At 37.6% G+C, this 26,658-nt stretch overlaps 4 protein-coding genes across 4 annotated transcripts in view; all 4 read left to right on the plus strand.

The window, feature by feature from the left end:
• On the plus strand, nt 1–2,467 carry LOC121962084 (mpv17-like protein 2). The gene is made up of 5 exons (XM_042512282.1): nt 1–190; nt 804–965; nt 1,167–1,243; nt 1,893–2,021; nt 2,369–2,467. The coding sequence occupies exons 1-5, from the start codon at nt 1–3 to the stop codon at nt 2,465–2,467; spliced, it is 657 nt and encodes a 218-aa protein (XP_042368216.1).
• Nucleotides 2,468–5,444: 2,977 nt separating this feature from the next.
• LOC121963222 (mpv17-like protein 2) lies at nt 5,445–9,169 on the plus strand. Its single transcript, XM_042513543.1, has 5 exons — nt 5,445–5,634; nt 6,454–6,615; nt 6,864–6,944; nt 8,656–8,780; nt 9,071–9,169. The coding sequence occupies exons 1-5, from the start codon at nt 5,445–5,447 to the stop codon at nt 9,167–9,169; spliced, it is 657 nt and encodes a 218-aa protein (XP_042369477.1).
• Nucleotides 9,170–12,788: 3,619 nt separating this feature from the next.
• Nucleotides 12,789–19,584, plus strand: LOC121961911 (endochitinase A-like). The gene is made up of 4 exons (XM_042512018.1): nt 12,789–12,847; nt 16,096–16,476; nt 17,083–17,246; nt 19,319–19,584. Exons 1-4 carry the CDS (start codon nt 12,799–12,801, stop codon nt 19,361–19,363), a joined length of 639 nt encoding a protein of 212 aa, XP_042367952.1. The 5' UTR covers nt 12,789–12,798; the 3' UTR covers nt 19,364–19,584.
• Nucleotides 19,585–22,942: 3,358 nt separating this feature from the next.
• Nucleotides 22,943–26,658, plus strand: part of LOC121965149 (cAMP-specific 3',5'-cyclic phosphodiesterase 4D-like) — a 118,115-nt gene continuing 114,399 nt past the window's right edge. Inside the window, exon 1 of the mRNA XM_042515318.1 lies at nt 22,943–23,109. The gene's annotated coding sequence lies outside the window, so the exon portion shown is untranslated. The remainder of the gene's footprint in view (nt 23,110–26,658) is intronic.

The following is a 26,658-nucleotide window of genomic DNA, read 5'->3' on the forward strand; positions in this document are numbered from 1 at the left end:
ATGTTTCACCGGTTGAGTAAAGAGTTCGTTGTTCGGATACGGTTCAACTGGCGACCATTTTTCCAGGGCCGAGCCCTTCTGCTCACAAACACCCTGAGCGGAGGAGTCATCCTGGCACTGGGAGACATCGTGCAGCAGACCCGGGAGAAGTTCAGGAAGCCAGACAGAGTCCGAGACTGGAGGAGGACAGGTGAGAAAGAGAGAATAGAGCCCAACAAGATACTAATTTCTTTTTCATCTGGCTTAGCAGCAATACGCTTCCATATAATGATGATAAAGGAGACGATAGAAAATGTAAATGTGAAAAAATACAGTACACGATATAAAGCATTGTAACCAAATTTCAGAATTACTTTCTTCATAGTGAAATACCCCTACAATACAGTACCATGAATGTAAATGCTATGTACATAGACATATCATGGCCCGTGTAGTTATTATGCGTACACGTGTTAATGGACATTCTTTATTGTTTTCTCATATTTCAGAACCACACATAAAACGTCAATAAAAATCTGCCTGGACTGTAAAGACATCTGGTTAAGGTCTTATCGGACAACCTGCAGCGGGCCAGTTACCCTTCAACCAGTCAGAATAGCTTTTACAGGTTGAATCTGCTTTTTTTTTTTTTTCAGTACAAAATACCAAATTTTATACTCTCTCAGCCAGTAGGGTTTATTCAAAACACCATCTCTTAATGAAGAATGAAAAATGGTGTTTTGGAGAATATTTGTACAATGTGTTTTAAATCAGCAACTCATTGCCATTAACTCTTATTCTTCTTTGGGCCTTTCTCCCCAAAGGTCACATGTTTATGGTGGGCTGCTCCATGGGCCCACTGCTGCACTACTGGTACCTCTGGCTGGATGGAGTGTTTGTGGGCAAAGCTCTAAAAACAGTGGGAAAGAAGGTTCTGGTGGACCAGGTGGTCTGCTCTCCGTTTTTCGGGATGTGGTATTTTCTAGGTGAGAATTTCAAAAATTATTGGCATTAAGCAGCCTGTCTTAAAACATATCAGAGTGGGTGGAGTTCAAAGGTCGTCTTTGATAACAGCTTGGATTTGAATGCGGTTTTATTTATGAATGTCAGTCATGTCCTTAGCTGAATTTAGTTTTAATGAAACGTGGTACTGACGTTCATCTGACAGAAAACTCTGTTTATTGCAGGTATGGGTCTCATGGAGGGACACACTTTATCTGAAGGATGGAAGGAGTTTAAAGACAAGTTTGTGGAATTTTATAAAGTAAGTACACCTGTCAGGTGTCACCTGAGGAGCTGGAGTCAGCAGATCGGTGCTAATGTACTCACATTGTCGTCTACTCATCACATCAGAGGTTCCTGTTTGTTCTTAACCACAGATAAGAATTAATTTAGCTGGGTTTTTTTTTGTCCATGTCATTCTCAGCCATGCTAGCAGTGTGGCTCTGGGGAAGTCAATGTCAGTCTGCCACTCTAATCCCGACTGAAATATCTCAACAATTATCTGAATGATTGGCATGAAATTTAGCACAAATATCCGTAGTCCCCTGGGGATAAATCCCACTGACTTTGGTCATATCCTGAGTATTCCTCAGCTGCACTTTGTGTCAGTTGCTAATTTTAACATGCTAACAAGCTAACCTAAGAGTGCATTTTCAGCATCAAACAGCTCTCTACAATCATTTTTTGAGTTACTACTGACCCTCTGAAGTGTAATAAGTGTAGCTGATGTGTGACAATAATTTCTGATTATCACATTATATATTAATGACTTCTGATACCTTTTTGTTAATCTAATAATGTTAAATTTGTGAAAACAGATATTTTATTTAACAGCAAGCTCAAACAGACAGTTTAACAGTGTTTACTCTGCAATTATTCTGTTTATGCTCATGTGTTGTTCTTGCCTGTAGGCGGACTGTTGTGTTTGGCCTGCTGCTCAGATGATCAACTTCTACTTTCTCGCACCCAAATTCCGAGTCGTGTACATCAATTGTGTCACCTTAGGGTGGGACACCTACTTGTCGTACCTCAAACACAGAGTAAGTGAGCTTCAGAGGAGAGTCAATGTAAATTCTGACTCCTGGATAGTTTTCATGTCTTTTTTAAGAGAATGTGTTTCATTTTTTACTTATTATATATGAGGCACCGATTGTAAAGTTTTAGAGCTATATGTATGTGGAGAAATGTTGCTGTTACGTTCAGTTATAATTGTATGACCATTTAACACCATTTATTTTTTTGCCTCAGTGAAGGTCAAATTTAAAAACTTTGCCACTAATAAAGAAAAAATAGAAGAGAACAAGCTTTCTAGTTTCTCAGTGATTAAAAATTCAAGTTATATTGATAATATTGATGCATGTAGCTCTTGGTTCTGTTGTGTTGACAGGATGACAGCCACCTCACTGAGTTGGTATCAGACGGCAGTGCTTTAAATGTACAGCTGGGAGCACTCCCACCATCCAAACCTCTGGAGGAAAAAGCTTAGAGACGGCGTTCAAGCTCGACTGTGGAGTCCATCATCGAGGCTAATGTACATTTTGCTGTTTTTTCTTTTCTGCATTTGCAAAATGTTGCAGGACTGTTTAACAGATGATCTTTCTCTCCGATGAACTGTTCCTCTCTGAAGTTTCAAACAGCCACATTTCTTTTTGAACTGTGAGGAGCTGTGGATGTTTACATGGGAGTGCTGGAACACTTTTCCCTTTGTGTTTATGGAGTTTCAACTCCTGTGCCTCACTTAAAAAGTTCCTCTAATGTTCAGAGGACAAAAATGTCTGCCTCTAACTAATATTACAGATATTACCATTTATTTTCATAATTTTCTTCTTCAAATAACAGTTTGTTTACATAACACCACTGATGTTTTTTATGGAAAAAAATAATAAATTATTATCTGTATACTAAATGCTTGGGGGGTTTCTTTTATTTCACAGTCTGAGATATGTCAGTCACTAGCAACAACATGCTGCATTGATGAATTTTTATTTTTATTTGTTATTACGTTATTATTTGCAGTATCAGGTAAAAAAAATCCCTTTTGTTGCCTCAGAAGACCAAAATGTCCTCTGCTAAAACTGCCATAAAAATAGTAAATATTAATATTATTTTCCTCTTCACTGAATTAATTTAGTGACCAAATTTTCATTTATTTTCAGAATTTTAACCCCTTAAATGCTAGGGTCGGGCCATCGCTTCTGTAATGATACATCCTGGCCTGAGAAGCAATAGTGAGTCGCTGTAGCCTCTAGTGAGGAAGAAGAAGAAGAGGAAGAAGAAGTTTAGCCGGCTGGAGCAAACTGTCAATAGAAACCATGGATGTATTATAGTGAAGATGGATAAAGTGTAAAAGTTACAGTCTCAGTAACTTAGAAACACAGGAAAATGACTGTTATCTCCATCACAAGCAGCTCCTGCAAAGAAGCAACGTTATGAAGCAAAGATAAGAAGAGACGCAAGAAGAAGCAAAACTGGAGTAAAAATTGGTGTGGCTCTCAAAAGCTGCATTGCTTGGAGTGTAAAAAGATGCAGTTTGATGCTGAATTGAAATGTTTCTTTTAGACTGGTAACTAACATCTAACGGTGACTATATACTGAAAACTTTAGTGTGACTAATGACAACACTAACTGTAGCCTTACAGATCGCGATTTATAAATGATGTAAATTGTAAATTGTATTTGTATGGACACAGTAGTAGACTGACAGTTAAAGGGTGAAATACTGCTCCATTGCCTACTTGGTTGGACTGGGTGGCTGGAACTTACGTAATGCACCTTTAACCCTTTAACACCTGTATCACCATCAGTTTCTTGTGCTGTGTTCAGACACCTTTTACAAGCTTTTAACCCTCTGAAACCTGAGAAAATTGTTTACATTTCTCTTAAAACATGAGACAAGTTATACTGAGCAATTTGGCAAGAAGTATCCAGCAAGAAACGTAACAAGAAATAATTAAAAGGTGTCCAAAAATGACAAGAAAATTAGCTAGAGGTGATTATTTGATATTATCAAAAAACAGAAATAGAAAAAATACCCTGAAAACCACATTTATATAAAGTTTTTGTTTCTTATTTTACTTTTCTTGCAACTTTTAACTAATTTCTTGCAAATATTGTTCGTCTTATTTTCAGATAATTTTCTTGTAACATTTTACTAATTTCTTGCAAATTTTGGGGGCATCTCTTGATAAGCTGATCGTCTCTTCTGCTGTTTTTATTTTTGTTTTATTTTTTGACAGAATTTCAATTTGCTTAGTTTTTAAGGGGTTAATGTGTCTGTCTTATTTGTTGATTTATTTATATCTGGATAATGTGCACTCCTGTAGGAAGATTGAAGGATTAAAAGCTCAAAAAAAAGCGTTTTCACTGTCTGACAGTGATTCTCTTTTTATCACACCCAAAGCATGGCCATATAACAAAACCTTCAGCAACACACTTCAGTTTAAGTTCTAGTCGATGAGTGTTTGTAGTGTGAAACTCACATCATTGATACAGTGAAAGATTTAAACTGTCCAGCAACCAAACAAGTGGCATTCATTTTGTTTATCATAACATCATACAGTATATGTGACATGCAAAAATATTGATGTGAAATAGCTGCTATGTTTTATCTTTATCCTATTAACAGGTAGAAACTTTGCCCCAATATAGACTCAGTGTTACGCTCTGTGTTCATGTCAAATGTATTTGCGCTCATTTTATTCCTTTTTGAAATTATTATTTGGAGTTTAGTTAAGACCCTTCCCAGCTCAAAAAACAGCTTGACCAGTTTAAGATAGCTGGTGTATCAGCTTGTTTGACCAGCTTGAGGCATGTTTTTGCATAATTTAAGCTAAAACCAGCTACCACCATACACTGGTTTTTTAGCAGTTTTTTTTCCCAGCAGGGTTATGATTTTTTCAAACTAATTCAGCTTTTTTAATGTTTTCCATACAGTGGGCATAGCAATTATTCAAATTTCAAAATTTTTAAACATCCAGCCTTCACACCACAATTTCTTGGGAAATTTATTTAGATTAGAGCCCTCAGCAGAAAGCTGGAAGAGTGATGTAACTGATGTTTTAAATACTAAGCAAATATTTGTTCACACCAACCTAGCATATGGAGCACTCCTCCTCAGTCACAGGCACATTTCATGACTACAGAATGTGTATTTTTGGGTTTTTTTTGTGTTGAACTGTCTGTGTTGGAGGTGCAGCATCCTTTGAAGGTGGGGCCATCTATGTCTAGACTTCTCATTGGGATACTAATACACATTCATCCTCCTTGTAGAGTAGTCTTATGGACTTGCTGGGTTTTGTTAACATTCAGTTGATTCTGCTGATGAAAGTCCTGAGCTGAGACACGTAATAAGCAAATAAGGAAGACAAAGACTATATTGAAAGTTAGTCAGCTTTCCCACAGTGAGAGACGGGGAGCTTTTTGTCTTCCACTCATGACAGTACTCTCTCTGAGGTCCAAACATCATGTTTCAACGGTTGACTAAAGAGTTTGTCGTTCGAATACGGTTCAACTGGCGACCATTTTTCCAGGGCCGAGCTCTGCTGCTCACAAACACCCTGAGCGGAGGAGTCATGCTGGGGCTGGGAGACATCATGCAGCAGAGCTGGGAGATCTACAAAAAGCCAGACAGAGTCCGAGACTGGAGGAGGACAGGTGAGAAAGAGAGAAAAGCAGATACAAGAATTGTCAACACTGCATTGTGGGAATAGTTCACTGCATTTAATTTAAATTATAATTTTTAGATTTTGAATTGTGACCTGGTGCCTACATTTTGTGTTTTTCTTTGCATTAATTAAGACATGTCCATCATGAACTGTTGCCAAAAGGCATATTGGTGAAACACATGCCTTTAGCTGTGCAACAGTGATGATTCAATTAAAATCAGATTTCTGCAGAGATAAATCAAACTCAAACAGGCTTAGTGTTCTGTCACACTGTCTTCAAAAGGAGTAGCAGGAGCAACTGGCTTCTATTGCCAAAATGCTCCACTGAAAGGTTCAGGTTTCTAATGAACAATGTTAATGCACTTTCCTTTTTTAGCTTTCTATTTATTCGTTGTATCTATTTATTCAGTGTATGCAGGAATCACTGATATTGTTATTGTCTGCTCACTGTTTACATTGTAGTATTAAGGCACTTTCACACTTTTTTGTTGCATGTGCTAAAAAAAAAGTTTTCTTGGATTCATATTCAGCAGATTTGAACAGAGTGTGCATCTTGTTGCTGTCAAACGCCTTACAATTAATGATGCAATGCAGTCTGATTCAACATCTGGTCAGACCCTTATATTTTGATGAGAACCTGTGCAGTACATACAAGATATAATGTTATATTTAATCCATAAAATGTCTATTTATTTAAATAAAAAAGAATAAACCTGATATTTGGGATATTCGTGTAATGTCGTGAATTTTAATGACTGACATATTGCAATTAATTATTTATTTTTACCTTGACTTGCTCTCCCTAAAGGTAAAATGTTTACATTTGGCTGCTCCATGGGCCCAGTGCAACACTACTGGTACATCTGGCTGGACAGATTGTTTGTGGGTAATGGTCTCAAAACGGCGGGTAAGAAGGTTCTGGTGGACGCACTGGTCGGCGCTCCAATTACAGGGCTGTGTTTTTTCATGGGTAAGTAGTATTTCAGAATTTATTTGGCACTAAGCAGCCTGCCTTAAGACGTGGGTGTGATGAAACAAAAGACAATGTGTGTCAATATCAGAGTGTTTTGAGTTCAAAGGTCATCTGTGACAGCTTGGATTTGAATGAGTTTTTTTCGTCGGTGTCAGTCATGTTTTATAAGAGTTCCTCCAGACATTATCTGAAGTTGGTTTTGATAAAAATGTGGTGCTAACACACAATAACTCTTTTTATCGCAGGCATTAGTCTCATGGAAGGACACACTTTATCTGAAGGATGGAAGGAGTTTAAAGATAAGTTCTGGGAATTTTACATGGCAAGTACACCTGTCAGGTCTCACCTGAGGATCTGGATCAGCAGATCAGTTCTGATGTAGTCTTTGTTCCCAACCACATTTAGTTATCTTTGCAGCCTTTTGTTTTTTTTGCATTTATAACTGTGTGTGTCTTGTCTTTGCTTGTGTCCTTTGGTGTTCATAAACGACACATGAAGAAAGCAGAATTGCCGCCCTGCAGTTTTATGCCTCCGTGCACGAGTCAAGTTACACTTACAGTTTACATCTATGTGTGTGAAAACATGGATGTGTCACACACTTCTTTACCTCAGTATCACAGAGGATCTGTATAATCAGCACAGTTCCAAGCTGGACACCAAAGATAAGTGTCACCAATTCAGTATCTGACCAAATGTCTCCCCTTCAGTTCCTGAGATATGACACAGAATAATGGCAAGGAAAGTGTTTTATGCAGAATATTATTATGTCACAGTGAAGTTGACCTTTGACCTTTTATCATAATTAGCATAATCATTTTTGAGTTATGGCCAAATACATGCTTTGTTAAGGTCACACTGACCTTGGCCTTTGACCTTCGACCACCGAATTCTAATCAGTTTATTTTTCAGTCCAAGTGGACATTCGTGTCGCTGAAGGTGAAGTGCAGCCTCATAAAGTTCACTAAACTCTTTCTATTTGTCAATACGACCTCATGAAATGCAATTGGTATAATTAATTTCAATGAACAGTCATTTGTTAGACAGTCGGTCAGTGAGTTGGCTGTTACTTTTCATTTGTTCAGCTGTATTTGCTATTTTAAAGCAATATTCATCAATATAGTAAAAAGGATGTTTATTGTTGCTGCTGCCTCTTATTTGACTCGGTATGATAATAATATGATTTCCTCTCAGTGATGAGGTGTACTGTTTTTGAGCACGTTCCAAATGTCTTGTGGACCAATCAGACTGCTTGGTCGCAATTACCTGTCGTATAATTGTGATAAGCCAAACCTGTCTCCTAGAAATTTCATATGTTACTTAACTGCTAAAATTACGTTGTTGTGGCAACGTAATCTCTGCCTGGATTATGTACAGGGATGTTTCTTTGAGATAATGAAACACTACATTCATATCCAGCGTAGATTTGGGAAGAAGGTGGTTGGGGAGGATGACGTGTTCACAGTATCTTGACAACAGAACTTCAGGTTTGCGTCCAAACATTCCATCTCAGGTTTAGTCAACAAATGCATTTTGGATAAGTTTAGGGACAGATCGGAATTTTGGTTAAATGTTAATTATAAAAAGAGAAAAAAAAGGTAACAAAATAATAACACTGTATTCACGACAAGTGAATACCATATTGCAAGATTGTCATTTGTGGCACAAAACAGCTAAAATATGTTGTCAGTGAAAATTTTGCTGATTCAGTCTCAACATTTTTGCAACTTTCTTGGTATATTGATTCGCAACATTTTTTCAATAGAAAAAATAATTTGCTCAACATTACATTTCCCTCAAAATGCCATTTTTGTTTTAAGGAAGATGCTAAATATATTTATTAATGACTTCTGAGATTTTTTTTTACAATGTTTAAGACAATAATTAAAAAAAAGCTCACTGGCAGTTTCCTCTAAATTAATTCCAAAAAAGACATTTTGGTTAATTGCCAGCTAAAAGTGACAGTTTCAACAGTGTGTGCATTGTGTAATCACTTCAGCTTTGTTTATGCTCATCTGTGTTGTTCTTGCCTGTAGGCAGAGTGCAGTGTTTGGCCTGCTGCTCAGATGCTCAACTTCTACTTCCTCTCACCCAAATTCCGTGTCGTGTTCATCAACTCTGTTGCCTTAGGGTGGGACACGTACCTGTCCTACCTCAAACACAGAGTAAGTCAGCCACAGGGGATTTAAAGGAATTTCTGCATCCTACATAGTTTTCGCTTCTTCTATAAAGACAATGTGTTTTATCGATTACTAATTATGTGACCATTTATTTTTATATTTTTGCCTTAATGAACGTTAGATTTAAAAAAACTTTGCTACTAATGGAGAATTAGGAGAGAGCAATATGTCAGTCTGCTGCACTATTTCGCTGCTCATGTTGTTAACTGTGTCTGTCAGAGTTTGCTTCTGGCAGGGATATTGCTGATATGTATTTGTTTCTGTTGTGTTGACAGGATGACAGTCACTCCACTGAGTTGATATCAGACAGCAGTGCAGTGAATGTGCAGCAGGAAGCGCTCCCACCATCCAAACCTCTGGAGGAAAAAACTTAGAGATGAAGTTCTTCTCAACTGTGAGATCATTCATTGAGGCCAAAGAATATTTTGTGGGCAGGACTGTTTAACAGATTATCTTTCTTTCCAATGAGCCGCTCATCTGAAGTTTTTTTTAAAGATTTTTTTTTGGGGGGGGTCTTTAGTCTTTATTTAATAAGACAACATACGCATGAAAGGGGGGAGAGAGAGGGGATGAAATGCATTAAATGATTGAGGTTGGAATTGAACCCGCACCTGCTGTGGTAGGGACACAGCCCATGCACATGTGCACATGGGGTTCCCGCTCCACCAACTGAGCCGCTGGGTGCCCCAGTTGCTTTGAAATTTAAAATGACCACGTCATTATGAACTGTGAGAAGTTGAGGATGTTTAAGTGGAAGTGCTGGAACACTTTCACCTTAATGTCTGTAGAGTTTTTCTATGTCTCTGTCCAGTTTGTCCATCTATTTATGTCTGAATGATGTGCACTCCTGAAGTATATTATATCCACATTCAGTAACTGTTCATGAAATTTTCATAAAACGTGTGCATTGACTTTCCTGTAGTACCTCGAATTGTTGTCTTCCATTTTTCTGAGAATAATAAAGTTTGGACAAGCTTTGCGAAAATTGCATTTAATATATGTTGCATATGAGAATGTTTAGACATACCTTGGAGATTATATAAATTATGAAGCAATAAATAATTTATCAGGAAAGACAAACCTTGCATTTAATATCATTGATTTACTTTTGATACTTACGTACAGTAAACATTAGATTCTGTGAGACTTTTACTCAATTAATATTCCAAAAGGCGACTTTAACTTCTACCAAAGTCATTTTTTGGCAAGATATCCCTACTTTTACTCAATTTTGGCTGTCAGGTACTGCATCCACCACTGCCTTTATTTAGTTTATGTCATTTTGTTTCATTCAATGTTTTTTTCATATTAATGCCCTGAGTAAATACACAGATAATGTTCAGAGGTTGTAATGTCTTTATATACCAACTTTTACCAAAATATGTATTGTTTTATTCCAGCCGCCTGCACTCAAGCATAGTTACCACTTTCAGCCACTAGAGAGAGTGTAGTGCTGCTGTCAGGTGTCAACAGAGAGGGCATGTGCATGGCACTGTGGTGCTTTACTGCTCGGCTGATGATTGAGGTGTAGCCATACATCCATGGGTGTAGCCTACAATGTGCCACCATGTCTGTTTGTTTAACAGGTAAGCAGAAATATAAAATGGGTAATGAGCTGAGACTGATGTAGCACAGCGGCGGGGGGTTTTAGACATGTTAGGAAGGTTGCCCTTTAATTCCTGCTTTGTGTGTGACAGCCTAACTTTGTTGTTATCTGAGTAAAATAAGCAGCTTAGCTAACTTTTGCTGTAAGGACCCCACGGTGCTACTTTTTGCATGGGATTTGCTTGTACCCGTCTGTTCATGTAGTAATAATGAAATGGAGCAACAGTATTATTTTGTGCAATCTGTGTCATCAGCTCATTTTTGTTAAACCGTCAGATGTAAACAGCCAAGACCACGTGTCCCATGGATCTTTAAAAAGTCTAAAAAGGCATTAAATTAATTCATCTAAAAATATAACTGGCATTAAATCAACCTTTCAAAAGTCTTAATTTTTTTCTGACATTGTATTGCAGAAGTTCAAAATAAAGTTATGAAATAATAATTAATCAAATGCCTCTTGCGTTAACATCACCAAAGAGTCATGTTTTATGTTACAATAATAAAATAAAAATAAAATAAAATGGAATTACCCCATGACCTCAAGTAATTGATGGCGATACGTTTTTTTACTTCAATATTGACCACTGAAAAACTGGTCATAAATTAAAGTGGCATTAAACAGAATTTAAAAGTCTTAAGTCTCACTTGCTGTAAATTGTAGGAATCCTGGACAGGGCTTTTTCATTGTACTGTGGCTTGCTTTAAAGCAAGGCTGAACAGAAATGTGTAACGATATACCACTATGTCTCTGTATTTTGCAGAAAAGCCAAGTAAAAGAGGAAAATAATCATAACGCTGACTTTTTATTCAAATGTAAAACAACTGGCTCAAGCAGTGACCAAACAACAATGGACACTCGATTTGTAGCAGGGAACATCTTCTTCATCACCAACAGAGTCAGTTGATAAATCAAGATTTTGCCAAATCTGGTTGGAAGAACAATGAAAATGTCTCTTCCTCCAAGAAACTCTGTGAGTCCATCCTCTTGCTCATGTGTAATTGTTTTTATTGACTCGATTGCTGAATTAACTTCCCTTATTGCTGTGTTTCCTCTCCTAAAGTTAGAGTTAGTGCTTGTTGCTTCGGGAGCCACCATTACTGTGCTGCCTGCATTTTATATTACCAACTATTCACTGTTATATATTGTTACAACAGTAAACAATATCTACACTTAAGTAGTTTTCATGAAATAGATGCTACATTCTTGATATCGACAGTTCATTTTCAATCTCACCGCCAAGGTCCAAGGTCAAGGTGCAGATCCCTGATTGGCTGCCTACATTGTCAGCTACAGTTCAGCCCAGATTGGATTTTAATTTCTGCAAAGTGTTTGGAGCAGCAGAGAGTCCAGACTGAAACACAGAGTGAAACCATATTTTATTCTATGCAGTTTATGAATGAAACAGAATGATATTGTTTTTTCAGGACCGATACAGATACCGATTATTGGTAGTCAGTGAGACCAGTAACTATTAAAAACAGTCAGTTTTGAACCAATATGCATTTACAATAAAGATGAATGTATGTCTTTTGAAATTAAGAATTTGGAAAATTCATAAACTCAAACACAAAAATGTCTTATTGCCTTTAGCAAATGTTTAATCAAAACCGAAACTTTCAACATCATATACAGCAAGTTCCCAGCAACTTTTTTTTTTAAAAAGTTCAATGAAAATTTCAATAGAAAAAGAATAAGTAAAAATAGCTCCCTGAAGTTTTTCAAAGTAAGAGTTCCTCCCATGCTGACACTTTCTTTACATGAATTGCAGACTGCCTTCACTGGTGTTGGTTGAGTGTAATATGCACACTTTCATTAATTAATTTTACTGGCAATTATTAAAAAAAACAAAACCTAATACAGATCATTGGCAATATGCCAGATATCTGTCCTGATTATCAGCCAGGCTGATAATCTGTGGACCCTTAATCAGGATGGTCGACTTGTCACCAGGCACGAATTCACAAAAGCGATAAGCGACTGCTGCATAAACAACAATGTTAACTGAAAAGAGAATTTTCAGCAGGGAAACAGCTTTTTTTTAACCTGCTCTACTTCACATTTTTGACATTAAACAAACAAACTTTACACATCAATCACTGAATGGATTTCTGTTATTTTCAGAGAGCAATATTTGTTACTTTTGCCCAAAAGGTCAATCAAAATTAGAAAAAAAAAACATGTCCATTGAATGTCTGTCACTTTAAATAAAGAGCAAATACAGAACATTGTTTAAACATTGACCAACCAGCCTAAAGGATTTCATGTGTACCAACCCAGCGTGCAGAGCACTCCTCCTCAGGTGCTCAACACATCCTGCTGTCAAGGATGTAGACTGTGTGTGTATTTGAATACTGTCGATATGACTGCCAGCCTTTTCCTCTCAACATGCCTGCAGCGATGTACCTCACTGTGCTGCTGTCCCTGTTTGCAGTGACAGTCTGTAAAGGTAAGTTAACATTTTACACTTTTACCTGTTGAACTGACGTGTGAATTTATGTGAGAATTTGAATTAAACGTCATCTTGAAATCTTGATGCAAAGTTATGCAAATAGGAAACTTCCTGCGGCAGGAGGCAGGTAAATTGGATGTAGTTTTCTTCTCAGGGAATCATTGTATTTTGTACAATTTTAATACCTACAACAGCAATACCTGAGGCCAGGATTACATTCAAATTTGGACAAATATCATCCCTGCAGAAATAGAGAAACCTTTATATTTAAACAATATATTGCTGTCTGTTGCTGTAAAATACAAGTTTTTCCATCTGTATTTTCTACAATACTGAATGAAGAATTAACTGCTATTTGTAAACAATAAGCGGAAGTTAAAGTAGCCTGAATGGTAAGGTCACGCCTGGGTGGAGACTAAAGCAAATATTTAATCAGTGAAAGTGATCCTAAACTTAACTTACTGTGGTGTCTGCGACTTATGCAAACACTTATATGTACACAGACGTTCGATGCCAGCTGACTGCCAGCTTTTTGTCTGCATCATCAGTAAACAAACATCATTACCTGTCAGTTGATTTGGCTTTAGTAAACACACCGCAGAGTTAATGGCCTAATCTGAACCTCAAACTGAACTGCGCCTTCATGACTTGAAAAACAAAATTAGTTGAGGAAACAATCTCACCTCAAGTTGCATTTAGAGGCTGTTAAGGAGCTCGAATCCATCTCATACATATATTTCCAGTGACAGGCTGCAAGCTGCGTGGGTGGGCATACTCATATCACCTGCACTCACCACTAACAGCAGAGCACTGCACCTTTTTTTAAAGACCATTAGCAAACCAACCAACCAAAGAATAGTGTATAAGAAAACAGTCATTTCTAATTACATGTTCGAAAAGAAGTGGGAAGAAATGTGACTTATTTAATACCACCCACTCTCCGTTATTCATTAGCTAATAATTCTGCATATACTTCCTTATTTAACTGTAACATGTTACAACATGGGGTGAAAACTGGCTGTGGTTTTGAATTACAAAGATGTGTAAATTTGGCAAACTTGTTTACTTTTAATGTCATTTTCAGTCGTAACTATTCTTCACAGTCATAAAGATGTAGAGTTAATCATGCTAGTGCGAGTTATCTGGCGTTTCTGTTGTGCTTATTTTGTGAATTGTGTTGCTTTGCTAAAGTCTTTGATAAACCAAATCTGCCATCACTGAAGCTAAACTATGTGCTGCTATGGAGGGAGCTGTAATGAAACACATTTAAGCCACCTAAAAAAATCCATTTCAATTTAAGTGTACACTATATTTGAATATATGCTTCAAGTCCCCATTGATAACAGCTGTCTTGTGGTAAAGCAGTGAAAATATTCCAAACATAGCATATACATCTATATTTAGGTGTCAGTATCAGCAAGACAAAGAAAATAATAAGTGGTCCGCCCTCAACTTTGCATCTCACTCACATCGAAACCAAACATCTAAAATAATCGACAGTTTCAAATACCTCGAAGTGACACTGGACTCAACTTCAACCAGCACACTAATGACATCATAAAAAGGAGAGCCGCAAAGGCTATCAGCCATCCGCAAGCTTAAAGCACTATATGTTGCACCCCTGTCTCCTCCTTTTATCATGTTACCAGTTACTAATAAGGCCAAACTCACACGCATAAACAACGCTGCTGCCAGGATAATTGGTGTCCTCACACCCAACCTCACAGAGTTAAACATCAGGGTCACTGCACGCCTTGTTACTTCAAGAGAACAGGATGTCACACACCCACTGTATCACCACCTCACCCCTCTGCCTGAGTGTGCACTCCTGTCTGTGTTGCTACTGTGATGTTGTCAGTGTTGTTACTGTGTACCATTTTATAGTATATGGTGTAATCCATGTTGTTACTGTTGTATTTGCTTTGGTCTGATTTTGTAGAGTTCTGGGAAAAGAAATCTCCTCTGTGGGCAATTAAGCCTAAGTCTGAAAAATAAGTATAAAACAGGTTTGTTTTTTTTTAAGTATAAAGAAGCAGAAACTGAAGAACTTTAAGGTTTGTATGCGACAATCAAAACATTTAGCAGAAACCATTATTTGCTCTGTAAAGATAAAGCGGCTTAATGGCGCCTGACTGCGTGTGCATGATAGTGCATGTGTGTATCCCACTGGCTAGCTCACTGCTACTGCTTTGCACTGCACTAGTTACTGCTGATATTGGGGCGCCCTGGTGAACACCGTGAGCTCTGTCAACACTGTTGCTGTTGTTAAGCGCTGTTTATGGAGTTAGCACTGTCAGCTGCTAGCCGCTGGCTCAGCCACCTTTATGTTGAGAGGCACGCCCCAACAATTCATAGGCTCTGAATTTCACCTTTAAAATGTTGCCGTTTGGCCCTGGCATACTGATAACGCAAATATTAGACATGAGTTAAAAAGTTTAGTCACTTTTCTATTCATATACTACAATTATTGGAAACACACACAAATATAAGCAGGAACAGCCTTCCTTGTGTCAAATCAGATTGGCTACTCAACTGTTTACTTATTAAACATTGTTTTCTTTGTATTTAAACACTTGCATAAGTTAAAGTATATCTCTGATTTATTGCAGTATATGTTTATTTGAAGTAATGTCAAAATGTTGAAATGTAAAAAGAAATTAACTTCAAGATTTAAGAGGTTGGATAATTATTTATTGTTATTTATTATTTATATTTGTTTTAATTTTTTATATTATTTACTGAGACACCTTTACATGGACATGAATAACCTATTTAAGATCAGGTTTTTGGAGTATTCTGTTTATGTGTTTGAGCATATTCTTTTAATGAGAAACCTGAATATGCAAGCTGGAGTACCCTGAAAGAAACTGGTGTGTGAATAACCTGATTTCTCTGCTCATGTGAACACCATATCCCGAATATAATGATAACCAGGATAAGCCTCATAAACAGGTTATTAATGTCTGTGTAACAGCGGTCAGAGAGGAAAAACTGGGCGAGTCCAACAGCAGTACTGTGTTTGTACATGTTGTGTCATTAAAATAAAGCTAATTTGTGGTGGCAGTGGGCCCTAGTCACCTCTTTAGCAAAGATCACATGATTTCCAGCTATGCCCCTGCCGTTAGTTCAAAACATCAGCTTTGTTATCAACTTTGAAAAAAGCCGACAAACTCTCCACTATTGTCTCCTCAGGGGTGAATGCTGCGCATCTGCACAGAGTTTTAATGCTGTCTATTCCTTTACAGACACCACCATTACTTCTGCAGTCAAAAAGACAACAGGGATAACCACAAGTGCTGCACAGTCAACCAGTTTGGCTGCTACCACAAAGGATAAAGTCAGCCTATTCAGTACGACAACCGCCAACAACGCACAACAGCCTCTGACAACAACACACAAGACGACCGCTGCAGTCACTTCACAAGAAGTGTTATCATCACCCTCACCCGCAACTTCCCCCCATACACCCAACATGACAGCGGAAACATTTCCAAATGTCACACCTCCTCAGACTACAACAACCAACCAGACATCCAGCGCAACAGTTTCACAAAGATCAGCACTCCCACCAGCATCAGAAACGCCAAATGCCACTGTAACCATCACTGTGAACGCAACCAGCCCAGGTCAGACTGCTGTCAGAGCTGAGGGTTTTTTCATTTTTTTTCTGAATCTGAGAACAATGTTTAAATCTAAAACAAAAAATCTGCACCTCTATAAACAGGGAAAATGTGACAAAATTAGGAACCTGCAACATTTTCCCTTATTTAGTCCTTTGTGGTTGTTTTTGGAGTGAAAGAGAGGAGCCAGGTGGAGTTTCATTAAGCAGTAAAATAACAGGATGTAAATCACTTTTATTCAGATTAAAGCTGCATTGATCAGTTTCACAAAATAGTCATTTTTTTCTGGGGAATTTCACTGCTGACTGTCATACATTTTGCACTAAGAGAGTTCTCTACTGGCAAATTTAAAGTTGCAATTATTTCACACTTTTTAACTGAAGTAGATATATGGCTTGTGCAGTTTTTTTGAGTAGCAAAGACGATGGGTTTTTGAAATGCTGGACCTAGGATGTGTGGTGCCCTAGACGAACTTCCCCATGATTATTATTATAATAAAAACAATTGGGGCTGGGTAGGCCCCCCCTACCCCCCTCTATATGGGGCCCTTGGTTGTGTATGTCGCCCTAAAGAAGATCTGCCACTGACTTTTTGGGATTGTTTCACCCTCAGGTCTCCCACAGGAATGGGGAAAAGGTGACTTGGCAGCAAATCCCGGCCTCGTGGCCATCCTTTGCATCTTCTCTATCATCTTTATCCTTGTGCTGGTGGTTGCCACCGTGAAATGTATCCGATCACCGAGGTCCAACTTTGAGAGGCTCGAAGACGTGCCAATGGTGAGTTTGAAAACAGGAATCTGATGTTTTAACTGATGTTAAACTTTTAAAATGTTGTAAATACTTAAATGTAATCTTTACTGAATTGAGAACACATAAGGATGACACCGAAAAAGGTCTTAAAAGTGTTTTAATTTGTTTTTAGCCATGCAAGCAGCGTGTTGTTCAGTCAGTTGGTTGGTTGATCCAGAATGAAATATTTCAGAAACTGTTGCATGGAGTTTGTACAGACATCTATAGTTTAAGGTGGATTTATTGTGATCTAATTGGTGATCCCTTACCTTTTCATCCGGTGCCATCATAAGGTCAAAACTTCAATCTGTCAAATTAATGACCAAATACCTGCAAAAGTGCATTCCTGTTGTAGACATGGCATTTTGACATAACCCTTGAATATTTTTTTCAATTGTAACTACACTTACATCAGACACGTGCAGATTTCAACTCCAAGCGAAGATGGAAGCTAACAAAGTGTATGAGACAATAAAAACCCAAAAAATAATACACATTAAACAGGGGCAATTATGAGACGATGGGCCCCTAGATACAGAAATGTAAACGTCCCCCTCACCTCTCCTTCACAGGAGCAAGACTCACAGACTTTGTGGTGGTTATGCATCACTTTGTAGTCAATATACATGATTTGTGGGTTTTTCAGTCTCTTTGAGGTAATTTTGTGTAATTTTGTTAAAAATTGTTTTGTCACCTTGAGTCACTTCCTGGTCAGCACAAACTACTTTTACAATTTGACATTTTGCAAGTGAAAGTCAGGGCCCCTCCCCCGACCCTATGGGCTGCTGGGCCATGACAGTAAACATTGAAGATATGACATGAATATAGTGAAGTTTAAAGCCACGTGTGTCTAAGTTGCTTAACTTTTTTTTTTACCAGCGGGGGGCGACACTTGCTCACATGTTCCGGTATGTAGATAATTATGACAAGGTGTGACTCTGGCAGAAGTGCAGTATTTTGCTGTACAGGGACGTCAGCCCTTCATTCTCTGTCAGCCCTGGCAGTGCTTAAGAGCTGGCATTCAAAACATTTTCAACCTCCACCTGTCATCTTCTTCCTTTTCCTCTCAGCTGTGGGCACAGTGGTTTGCTGCTCTATCTTTTACACAAACAGGAAGTCTGTCTGGATTTTCATTATGTGAAAAAGTCTCAGAAACAGGACACTGTGTGGTAAGCATGCACTTTCTGCAGAAATTAAAGCTTATCGTCAGCGCTGCATCACTTCTTCTGAGGTCATTTCAGATGATAGTTAGATAAGGCAACAGGTCTCTACCGTGTGAGACAAATGCAAAGCACTCAGAATAACACTACTGACACCAGCTTTATCTCTAAATCTTTATTGCCACAGGAGTGTAGCTGCTGTAAATAGCTTTCAGGACGTTGTGTTGGATTTGAAGTGTGCTTCGTTTGAACATATGCAGGAGTGCATATGGGTCCAAACACAAAAACAGCTGATTTTGCAAACTTAGCAGGTGAAGAAGAGCAGATAACTTGCATGGTTAATGGGTGTCTTTTGAGTCTGTCTGCAGGGTTCAAAGTGACATTGGGAATTGTTGTAAGTATAATTAATATAAAATGAGTGTTTTTTATTAAAATATCCCCTTATTATTTCATCTCCTCTTCAGTCATGTCAAACTCAGCTTAAATTTGAGCAATAACATAGCAGAGAAGTTCGAAAGCAGAACTGTCTCTAAAGGTCAGGACAAAGGTGTAAATGACAGGCCCAGTTGGCACCATTTTAGTGACCAAACCTTGATTTTCTTTCTGTATCCGATTACAAACCAGAACTTTAATGTTTTGCAAAATGTCGCAGTTTACCAAATCAGTCCCTAAAATGAAATAAAATTCGCATAAGTTCAGTGTGTGACAGGATATGCTCCTGTTATCCTGAACAGGAGTAGGGCAGCACAGTGCTAGCAGTCTCATTGAGTCTTATTGCTCTGTTGGTAAAGCAGGTTTGTAACATCCAATAGAGGCATGTTAACAACACGCTATTTGCAGGTTAATATGAATATGTGTTGTTTCTTTTAACCCATTTGCTGTTTCCTTTCATCCCTCCAGGGCAAAGTGAATGAAGAGTCTCCATTCGCCCAGTACTCAAAATGACAGAGGAGACTTCATCAGTCCGGGAGGAGTCCAGTCTGCTGTACGACTGATTCTGGACAAAAAAAAACTAAACAAAACAAAACATAGAAATCTTGTCCACATAAGACCAAGACAAGTTTGATGTTTTCCTCTCAGGCTCTTTTTTTTTTTTTTTTACAAAGCACTTTTGCCAATGCCAATTGTCAATGACTGGAGTATTTCAGCCTCAAATTTGACCTTTGACCTGCCTGTTTGGCTGCTTTTAGTTTTGCTGATTGAAGCTAAATCAATTGTTGCACTAACTCTGCCTCCATAGGTTCTTATGAATAGAGAATAAGCAAAAAAGGTAAAAATGTAAAATGAATGTTTCCCAAATTGGTAATGCAGGTTCTTGTAAGCATTTACAATTCACAATTGCACTCTTGCAGGTAACTATTGACATTATAAGAATACAGCATATTGTAAGTTGTGATGATTTGGGGATTTGTGTCGTTAGCAGTGTACAGGAAGATGTATTTTCAGGACTAAAAGTGTACATGAAATATATCCATGCACAAATGCCTTTTGGGGCAATTATTGCATAGAAACACAACTGTTATTGGAATGAACAAGTGTTGTGTTATTTATTGCCACATATGATGGATAAATGATGTCTGCCCTGGCTTTCCAGATGGCCTTCAATGTTGCTATGTGTTATTTGGTTGAATTAGGTTGTGATGTCAAGTGTCGTAAATTTGACTTAAAATACTGATGATACTTGATTTTTTTGGGTTTAACTCGTGTTAAGTAAACAAAATCTGTCATCTTCCAAACATGTCATGCTAATGTTAGTTTGACGTGGAATAACAACATTTAGTCTTAGGAACAAAACCTGAAGTCTGCAAAATGTTAACGTCCACACAATGTGAAATACTGAAGTCATCAAATATTTTAAATGTAATCAACCAGTGGCATTCCAACCACAATTCAATGTCTGTTTGACACAAGAGCCCGAAGTCTTTCTGACGTCATATTGACGTCAAGTATTGACGCATATTGACGTCAAGTGCCACCTACACATTCAGTGTAGGCTGTATTTGAAGTCCTACTACTACTAAAAAAGTTTGTGACGTGTAAAGACTAGCAGAAAATGACAAATACAGGTGCTATACTTTGGCCTTCTGAACTTGCAAATTCAAATAGTTTATCTCCCTTGGCTCATCTGTTAAAGGTCACAGTATGTAGGATATAGGAAGATATATTGGCATAAATGGTATATTATATTCATTACTATGTTTTCTTCAGTGTATGATCACCTGAAAATATGAATTGGATTTTTGTTACCTTAGAATGATCCATTTTATCAACATACAGAGCGCGTCCTCTTCCACAGAGCTTGCATGTGTCTTTGTGTCACTCACTGTAGTTTTCCTACACACTTTACAAATGAGAGAAGTTTTAGATGGTTGAAATGTCGTAACTTCACTCAAGCCACTAAATCCTACACAACAGACCTTTAAACTGTAACAGTTTAAACTGTACTTTGGTCAGTTTCATTATTGGTCAGTTTTATTATTTTGGCATTTAACAAACAATGTTTGCCTGCAGAAACCCAAAACACTGCCTCATCTGCCCCCTTCTTCCGATTGAAAATAAAATATTCAGACTCATATTTATTTAGTAATTTTGCTGAATGTTTATGCTCAGGGATAACAGTACATGCTTTTAAAAATGGGTGAGCATCATAAACCAGCAAGTGTGCATTACACACATTATGTCAGACAGATGTACATAATTGTGACATTTTCAATGAAATAACAGGAATATTGCAAAAACACATCATTTGTTTTTGCTTTTCTATAGCACAGATTGTTGTGTTTTCTGATACGGATAAATCTTATGCTCAAAGAAGCACCCAGCACCCTGTCTGTTGTGTTTTTACCTACACTTTAACATGTCAAGTGTGTCTCAGACTCCAAAGATGAAGCTGCTGCCTGTTGTCTGCTGGGTTTGATGGTGAGCATTACCTAACAAGGTCACAGCCAGTAAGATGACTGTGCCACCGTGGCCAAACTGAAATTGTGAGATGATAGTGTGATATTGCTGTCTCAGCATCTATGAGTGTACGATCACTGCTGACACACTTTTCCTAATAGACACAAGTAGGTGTAGACATCTGACTCACTGGCACAACCTGTTTGCTCAATTTCTCTTACATCTGATTAACAGACATCTGGGTAACATCTGTGAGTGTGGAGAGGCCATTTTCACATAAGTCCTAAGGACTGACACTGGCTGACTTTTTAAATACTGCTTTATTCTCATTTTCCACCCACTTTTAATTGTAATGTGCATAAAATCCCTACTTGGCCCATTTTTGCTAAATGAGTTGTAACCTATTGGTAATGAAATGTAAAGGAATGAACTTGTGGGAGTGCGAAAAGAAAATTTAAATTAAAAAACACTGCGTTAATTCCTCTGTAAATGACTGTGATTTAACTGCCTATCAAACAGGTAACGTTCAGGAAACGTTTCCTGAAGGTTTAAGGTTTTTAAATTTTTTTTAAAAACGTTTATGGAACATTATCTCAGGTTTTATGAAAATAAACCTTTTGAAACCTTGAGAAAACGTGAAGTTTCACTGAAGGTACTTTTTTTTTTAAAATATTCTTTTGACAACATTCAGAGAATGTTATTTAAAGGTTCTCTACAAATTTAGAAAGATAAAAAAAACTTCCTCAGGGAAGATTTCCTGAAGGTTAAAAATGATCTTGAGGTTAATTTTCTAAAAATCTTGAGGGAATGATCTCTGAAAATAAGAATTGTTCTCTTAAGGTTTTGGAAAATAAACCTAACCACTAGAGGTACTTTAAAGTCTAAATAAAACAAACAAACAGTCCTTAAGTTCTTTGGGGGTGCCCTTAAGGTTTTGAGATAAATTGGAAAACCTTCAGGGAATGTCCCCTGTTCTCTAAAAGTTTTGAATTTATTCTGTTTTATTTGTATAAAAATATTTTTTATAAAAGCCAACAAATAAATACTTGATCACTCTCAAGCTTTTCTCCTTTATGCCCCTCAGCTCTCATGATAGGATGCTGTATGTGAACTAATTTAAATACTTAAAAAAAATGTTCTTTATTACAAATGATCTCAAAAGACTTCCCGGTTAAATGAACATTAACAAAAAAATTTAAATGTTGCTTGCACACCAATAATCCCTGGTAGGTCTGTATAGGCTGCGTTTACAATAAGATAATTTGATATTCTGCATAATGAGGGATTTTACTTTAGAGTAGCATTTGCTTCAAAAACTTGTGCATTTAAAGACAGACAGTCTATGGGGAGTCAGTGAGCAGGAGTGTATGGACAGCAGACAAAAGCTCAGAAAAGATGAGTAGGCTGAAATAAGAGATAACAAAACACGCAAACAGCCCCAGGTGTGTGAGGTGTTGTGACATTTTCTGTCTTAAACACCCAGGTTAATGCTGAGCAGTAAAAATGTTACTGAGCCACTCCAGCAAACCTCGTGGTTAATGTAGTAACGTTATTTACGTCCCTCAACTACTCTTCCTGTCATGTGATCCGAGGCGCCGACGTCAAAGTGACGGCCGGGCATGCAACGCTGCATGTTGCAGAGTTTGAAGTCTAACTAAGTAGACAGCCTGCAGCAATAAAAATGGAAAAGAGCGATAACTGCGACAGCTTTACCCGACTGTCACCTCCAACAGGTTAGACGGCATATGTTCTTCATGAAAAGCCCCGCGAGAGAAGACGGCTACATCGCTGCGGTGAGTTAAAATTCAACAACTCTTAAACTTAAAAACATTGATGTGACTGCAGATACGCTGAGAAAACCAGCCGGCGTCCTGGCTGTGTGCGTGTTTCACATGAAATAGGTGGTTGCTTACCGGCAAAGTTGACGGTTTGCTCCTGGGAGAAGAAAACAAATAAAAACAACAAAAAAAAAAATGATTTCACGATGGGAGTCTTGCACTATTCTTAGAGAACACTTTCAGGGACTTAAAGCGTGTCTGTGAGACCCAACAGTGATTTTAGGCGGACATAATCTAAATTAATGTAATTTCTCATTCCTATAATGCAGCCATTAGATTTAATATGTGTTTGTGTTGTTTTACATTGTTTTCTTCAACATTCCCCTGATGCTCCTGACAAAACATGAACTATTCTTATGAAAGTCTGTCAAAGTATTTATATAAAACAGTAATACTCTCACATTGAGTCTCCCTTTTGTAGTTTTTGTATAATATCCTCTAGTATTTTTGATAGGATCTTAGCAGCACGTATTCAGTGGGCCTTGTAGTGGGGTCCAGTCACAGTTGTGTTGTATTGTAAACAGCGCTGCATCTGCTCAACTGTTGGAATAATTCAGCTTCATGAGCAAACCAACATGGAATGTATTTCCCCAAAATATTTATGCATTCCCTCCTCCTGTCTTTATCTCCTTCCTTCCTCCATATCTGCTTCCTTCATGCTGTCTCTATTACACACACACACACACACACACACACACACACACACACACACACAGTGTCTCTTCACGGTTTGACATAGTCGCATCCTTTCCTGTCTGTCATTATTTCTCTTTTCACTTATGAAGAGGGAAAACTTTTGCTAAAATTTATCTCATTTAATCTCATTCTGACTCTCACACACACATTTTCAGAAGGGTTATTAAAAAAAAGTCAGTAAATTTATATGTCAGCGTGCTTAGATCACTCAGATTACAGATTATTGTCTCTGCGCTGCTGTTCATTCCTCTTCATCCTCTGGCTGGGATCATTTTTGGCCCTCTTTGAGCTGGGATAAATTGGGACCTTATTTAAGCGAGGATCATTTGAAGCTTTCTCAAAGCAATTATGTTTTTATTTGGGGTAGATAAAGTACTTGAAAGCCATACTGGAGAAGAAGTACAGATTTCTTACTAGAAAATTAAAATTAAAATCACCCATATTACTTAAATTACTGTACTTATAAATCAAAAGTAATTTTATGATATGAAACACCCTTAAGTGCTAAAAGCGAAAGTATCAATAAATGCTGTTATTGAAAAACTTGTGGTCTGAATTTTGAGAATTATGAAATGTATTTCCTTGTAACATTTACACCACCTAAAAATGGAGCCTATACACTCGAAGAAAAACAAGGTCTTTTTTACAACTTGAAGGATTTAGAGAACAAAATCATTGTTTTCCTTCCTTCCCATTTCTTCATACATTTGTCCAGCCCTCCTTCCTTCCTTCCTTACTTCCCCATTTTTGTGCAAAGTAACTAAAATGGGATCAGCAGTGGAGCAGAAGTACACATTCTATTTAGGAAATGTTGTGGAGTAAAAGTGAAAGTTGACAGAAATATAAAAATTCAAGCAAAGTACAGATATTCCTTAAAAAGATACTGCTAGTACTGTAATTAAGTATTATTGCTGTGTTACATTACACCCATTGTTTTTCTTGGTTTTACTCTAAATGTGGCATATACCTGGTTTTTCTTTTATTGGTCTGGTAGACGCCATTGCTTATTTTGTTTTAGTGCCTTATTTAAAAGAGAGAGTTGAGTTTTTTTCAGTCAGCCTGTAGATTCAAACACGCAACATGATGAAAAAAAGTAAAGAAGAGTTTGAATACAGCTTGGCAATAACTTCTTGTAATTCCATTTTTGTTTTACATTTTGTCTGAATTTCTTGCTTCTTTTCTAAACAGCTGCAGTTCAAATGTCACACTCTTTTGGGGAGGACAGAGAGTTTATTTTTTCAGCCTGAAAGGAAAATCCTTCCAGTTATGCAGTGACATATATGAGTTTTTCACTGTACCTGCTGTGCTTACCTTCACTCTCACAGTACAGTTATGTAAATCTGCACAGAGCCCTCTCAGGGTTAAAGTCGTTCTGTCAGACCTGTCTCTCTGACGCAGGAAAGTTTGGGAATCCTTCAGTGTCTTCAGTTTATCAAGACACACAGAAAACCAGTCAGGAGCGTCCTCTGTGTGTCCATTAGATGGCGTGCTGCTCCAGCGCTTAGCCGTCTCTTATCATCCGTCATCATGGCTGTTTAATCTGCAAACATTTGCAAAGCCAATGCCCAAATCTGCTTTTGTCTGTCTGCATGACTGAGAGGTAATTTTACAGGCAATTGGCATTTGTGTTGAGGCTTCCTCAGACATCACTGGTGAAAAGAGAAAAAACAAACCTTTTATTGCCAAATGACTGAAATTCAAACTTTATTTTTGATTTGCAAGTTTTTCACAGAAGCAGCAGTTTCCTTTTTCATGTTATTATTATTTCTAAATGTTGGTTTGAGGCTTTATGCTTTCCAGCTGCAGAAATGATGTCCTTTGTCAAATCTGCTGCGTTTAACAAATGTTGCTGGTTTGAAAATCAGTAACATGAGATCAAAGTGTACTGATCAGCTTGAAGAAATGAGTCTGCAGCAGAGTGTGAAACAGAATAGAAAGAGTAGAAACACTCCTATATTTGTAATTCCATAATAACCATTGCTTGCTGCTGTCCCTCATGAGACACTGTATCCTCAGTTGGCCTGAGTCACTGACTGTAAGTCATTTTGTGTTCAGCTGGAGACCAACATGTTGGTTCAGCTAAGCTCCTTCTTGTTTAACAAGGGCATAAAATACAAAGACATTTGGCCACATTGAAGTCAGACATCTCTCTCTGTACTCTAAAAACTATTTGAAGTTGAATTCAACATGCATGTCCTTTTTCATAGATTTTTTTACACACGACACCACTGACATCGCACTGGACAGTGTTTCACATTTTTAAGAGACGTAAATGTAGGGTTGTTTTGGAGCGACTGCTTGACACTCCCATCTTGACTCAACAGTGTTGTTTTTTTTCTCCTGCTGGTCCACCACAGAGTGGAGTCCCTGTCTAAGAAACCCTGTATGTCATGTGTGCTTTTGAATGAATATTTTCAGGGAAAAAGAAAAAGCTATACATTTACAAGCAGACAAAAAAAAGAATATATGAAAGAAAAGAATAGAAACATATACACACACACACACACATATATAATAGAGCATTTGTTATAATGAAAAAAGGTTTAATGATTTTGTCAAATGCCTATTTTGAAGATGTAATCAGAAACGTAATCAAGTATCCTGAAAATGTTACTTTAATCTAATGACAGTGGAATGATTATAGTTACTTATTTTGTGTAATCCTGATTACATGTAATCAAATGTTACCCAACCCTGCAGAGTGCTAAATGTGAAGCCAGACTGTTAGCTTAGTTTGTCACAAACAGCGCCTGCAAACAGAGGAAACAGCTCGTCCGTCTCCCCTCACAAATTAAAAAATCTGCCTTC

This window comes from Plectropomus leopardus, chromosome 3 (assembly GCF_008729295.1).
Source record: "Plectropomus leopardus isolate mb chromosome 3, YSFRI_Pleo_2.0, whole genome shotgun sequence".
Classification (NCBI taxonomy): Eukaryota; Metazoa; Chordata; class Actinopteri; order Perciformes; family Serranidae; genus Plectropomus; species Plectropomus leopardus.

Bases quoted from the DNA above. Each gene is read 5' to 3' on its own strand.
- LOC121963222 (XM_042513543.1), top strand. From the start codon at position 5,445: ATGTTTCAACGGTTGACTAAAGAGTTTGTCGTTCGAATACGGTTCAAC. The intron at 6,616-6,863 runs GTAAGTAGTATT...TTTTTATCGCAG, and splicing joins AGGGCTGTGTTTTTTCATGG to GCATTAGTCTCATGGAAGGA. The intron at 8,781-9,070 runs GTAAGTCAGCCA...TTGTGTTGACAG, and splicing joins TGTCCTACCTCAAACACAGA to GATGACAGTCACTCCACTGA.
- LOC121962084 (XM_042512282.1), top strand. From the start codon at position 1: ATGTTTCACCGGTTGAGTAAAGAGTTCGTTGTTCGGATACGGTTCAAC. The intron at 191-803 runs GTGAGAAAGAGA...TTCTCCCCAAAG, and splicing joins CCGAGACTGGAGGAGGACAG to GTCACATGTTTATGGTGGGC. The intron at 966-1,166 runs GTGAGAATTTCA...TGTTTATTGCAG, and splicing joins CGGGATGTGGTATTTTCTAG to GTATGGGTCTCATGGAGGGA.
- LOC121961911 (XM_042512018.1), top strand. From the start codon at position 12,799: ATGTACCTCACTGTGCTGCTGTCCCTGTTTGCAGTGACAGTCTGTAAA. The intron at 12,848-16,095 runs GTAAGTTAACAT...ATTCCTTTACAG, and splicing joins TGCAGTGACAGTCTGTAAAG to ACACCACCATTACTTCTGCA. The intron at 17,247-19,318 runs GTGAGTTTGAAA...TCATCCCTCCAG, and splicing joins GGCTCGAAGACGTGCCAATG to GGCAAAGTGAATGAAGAGTC.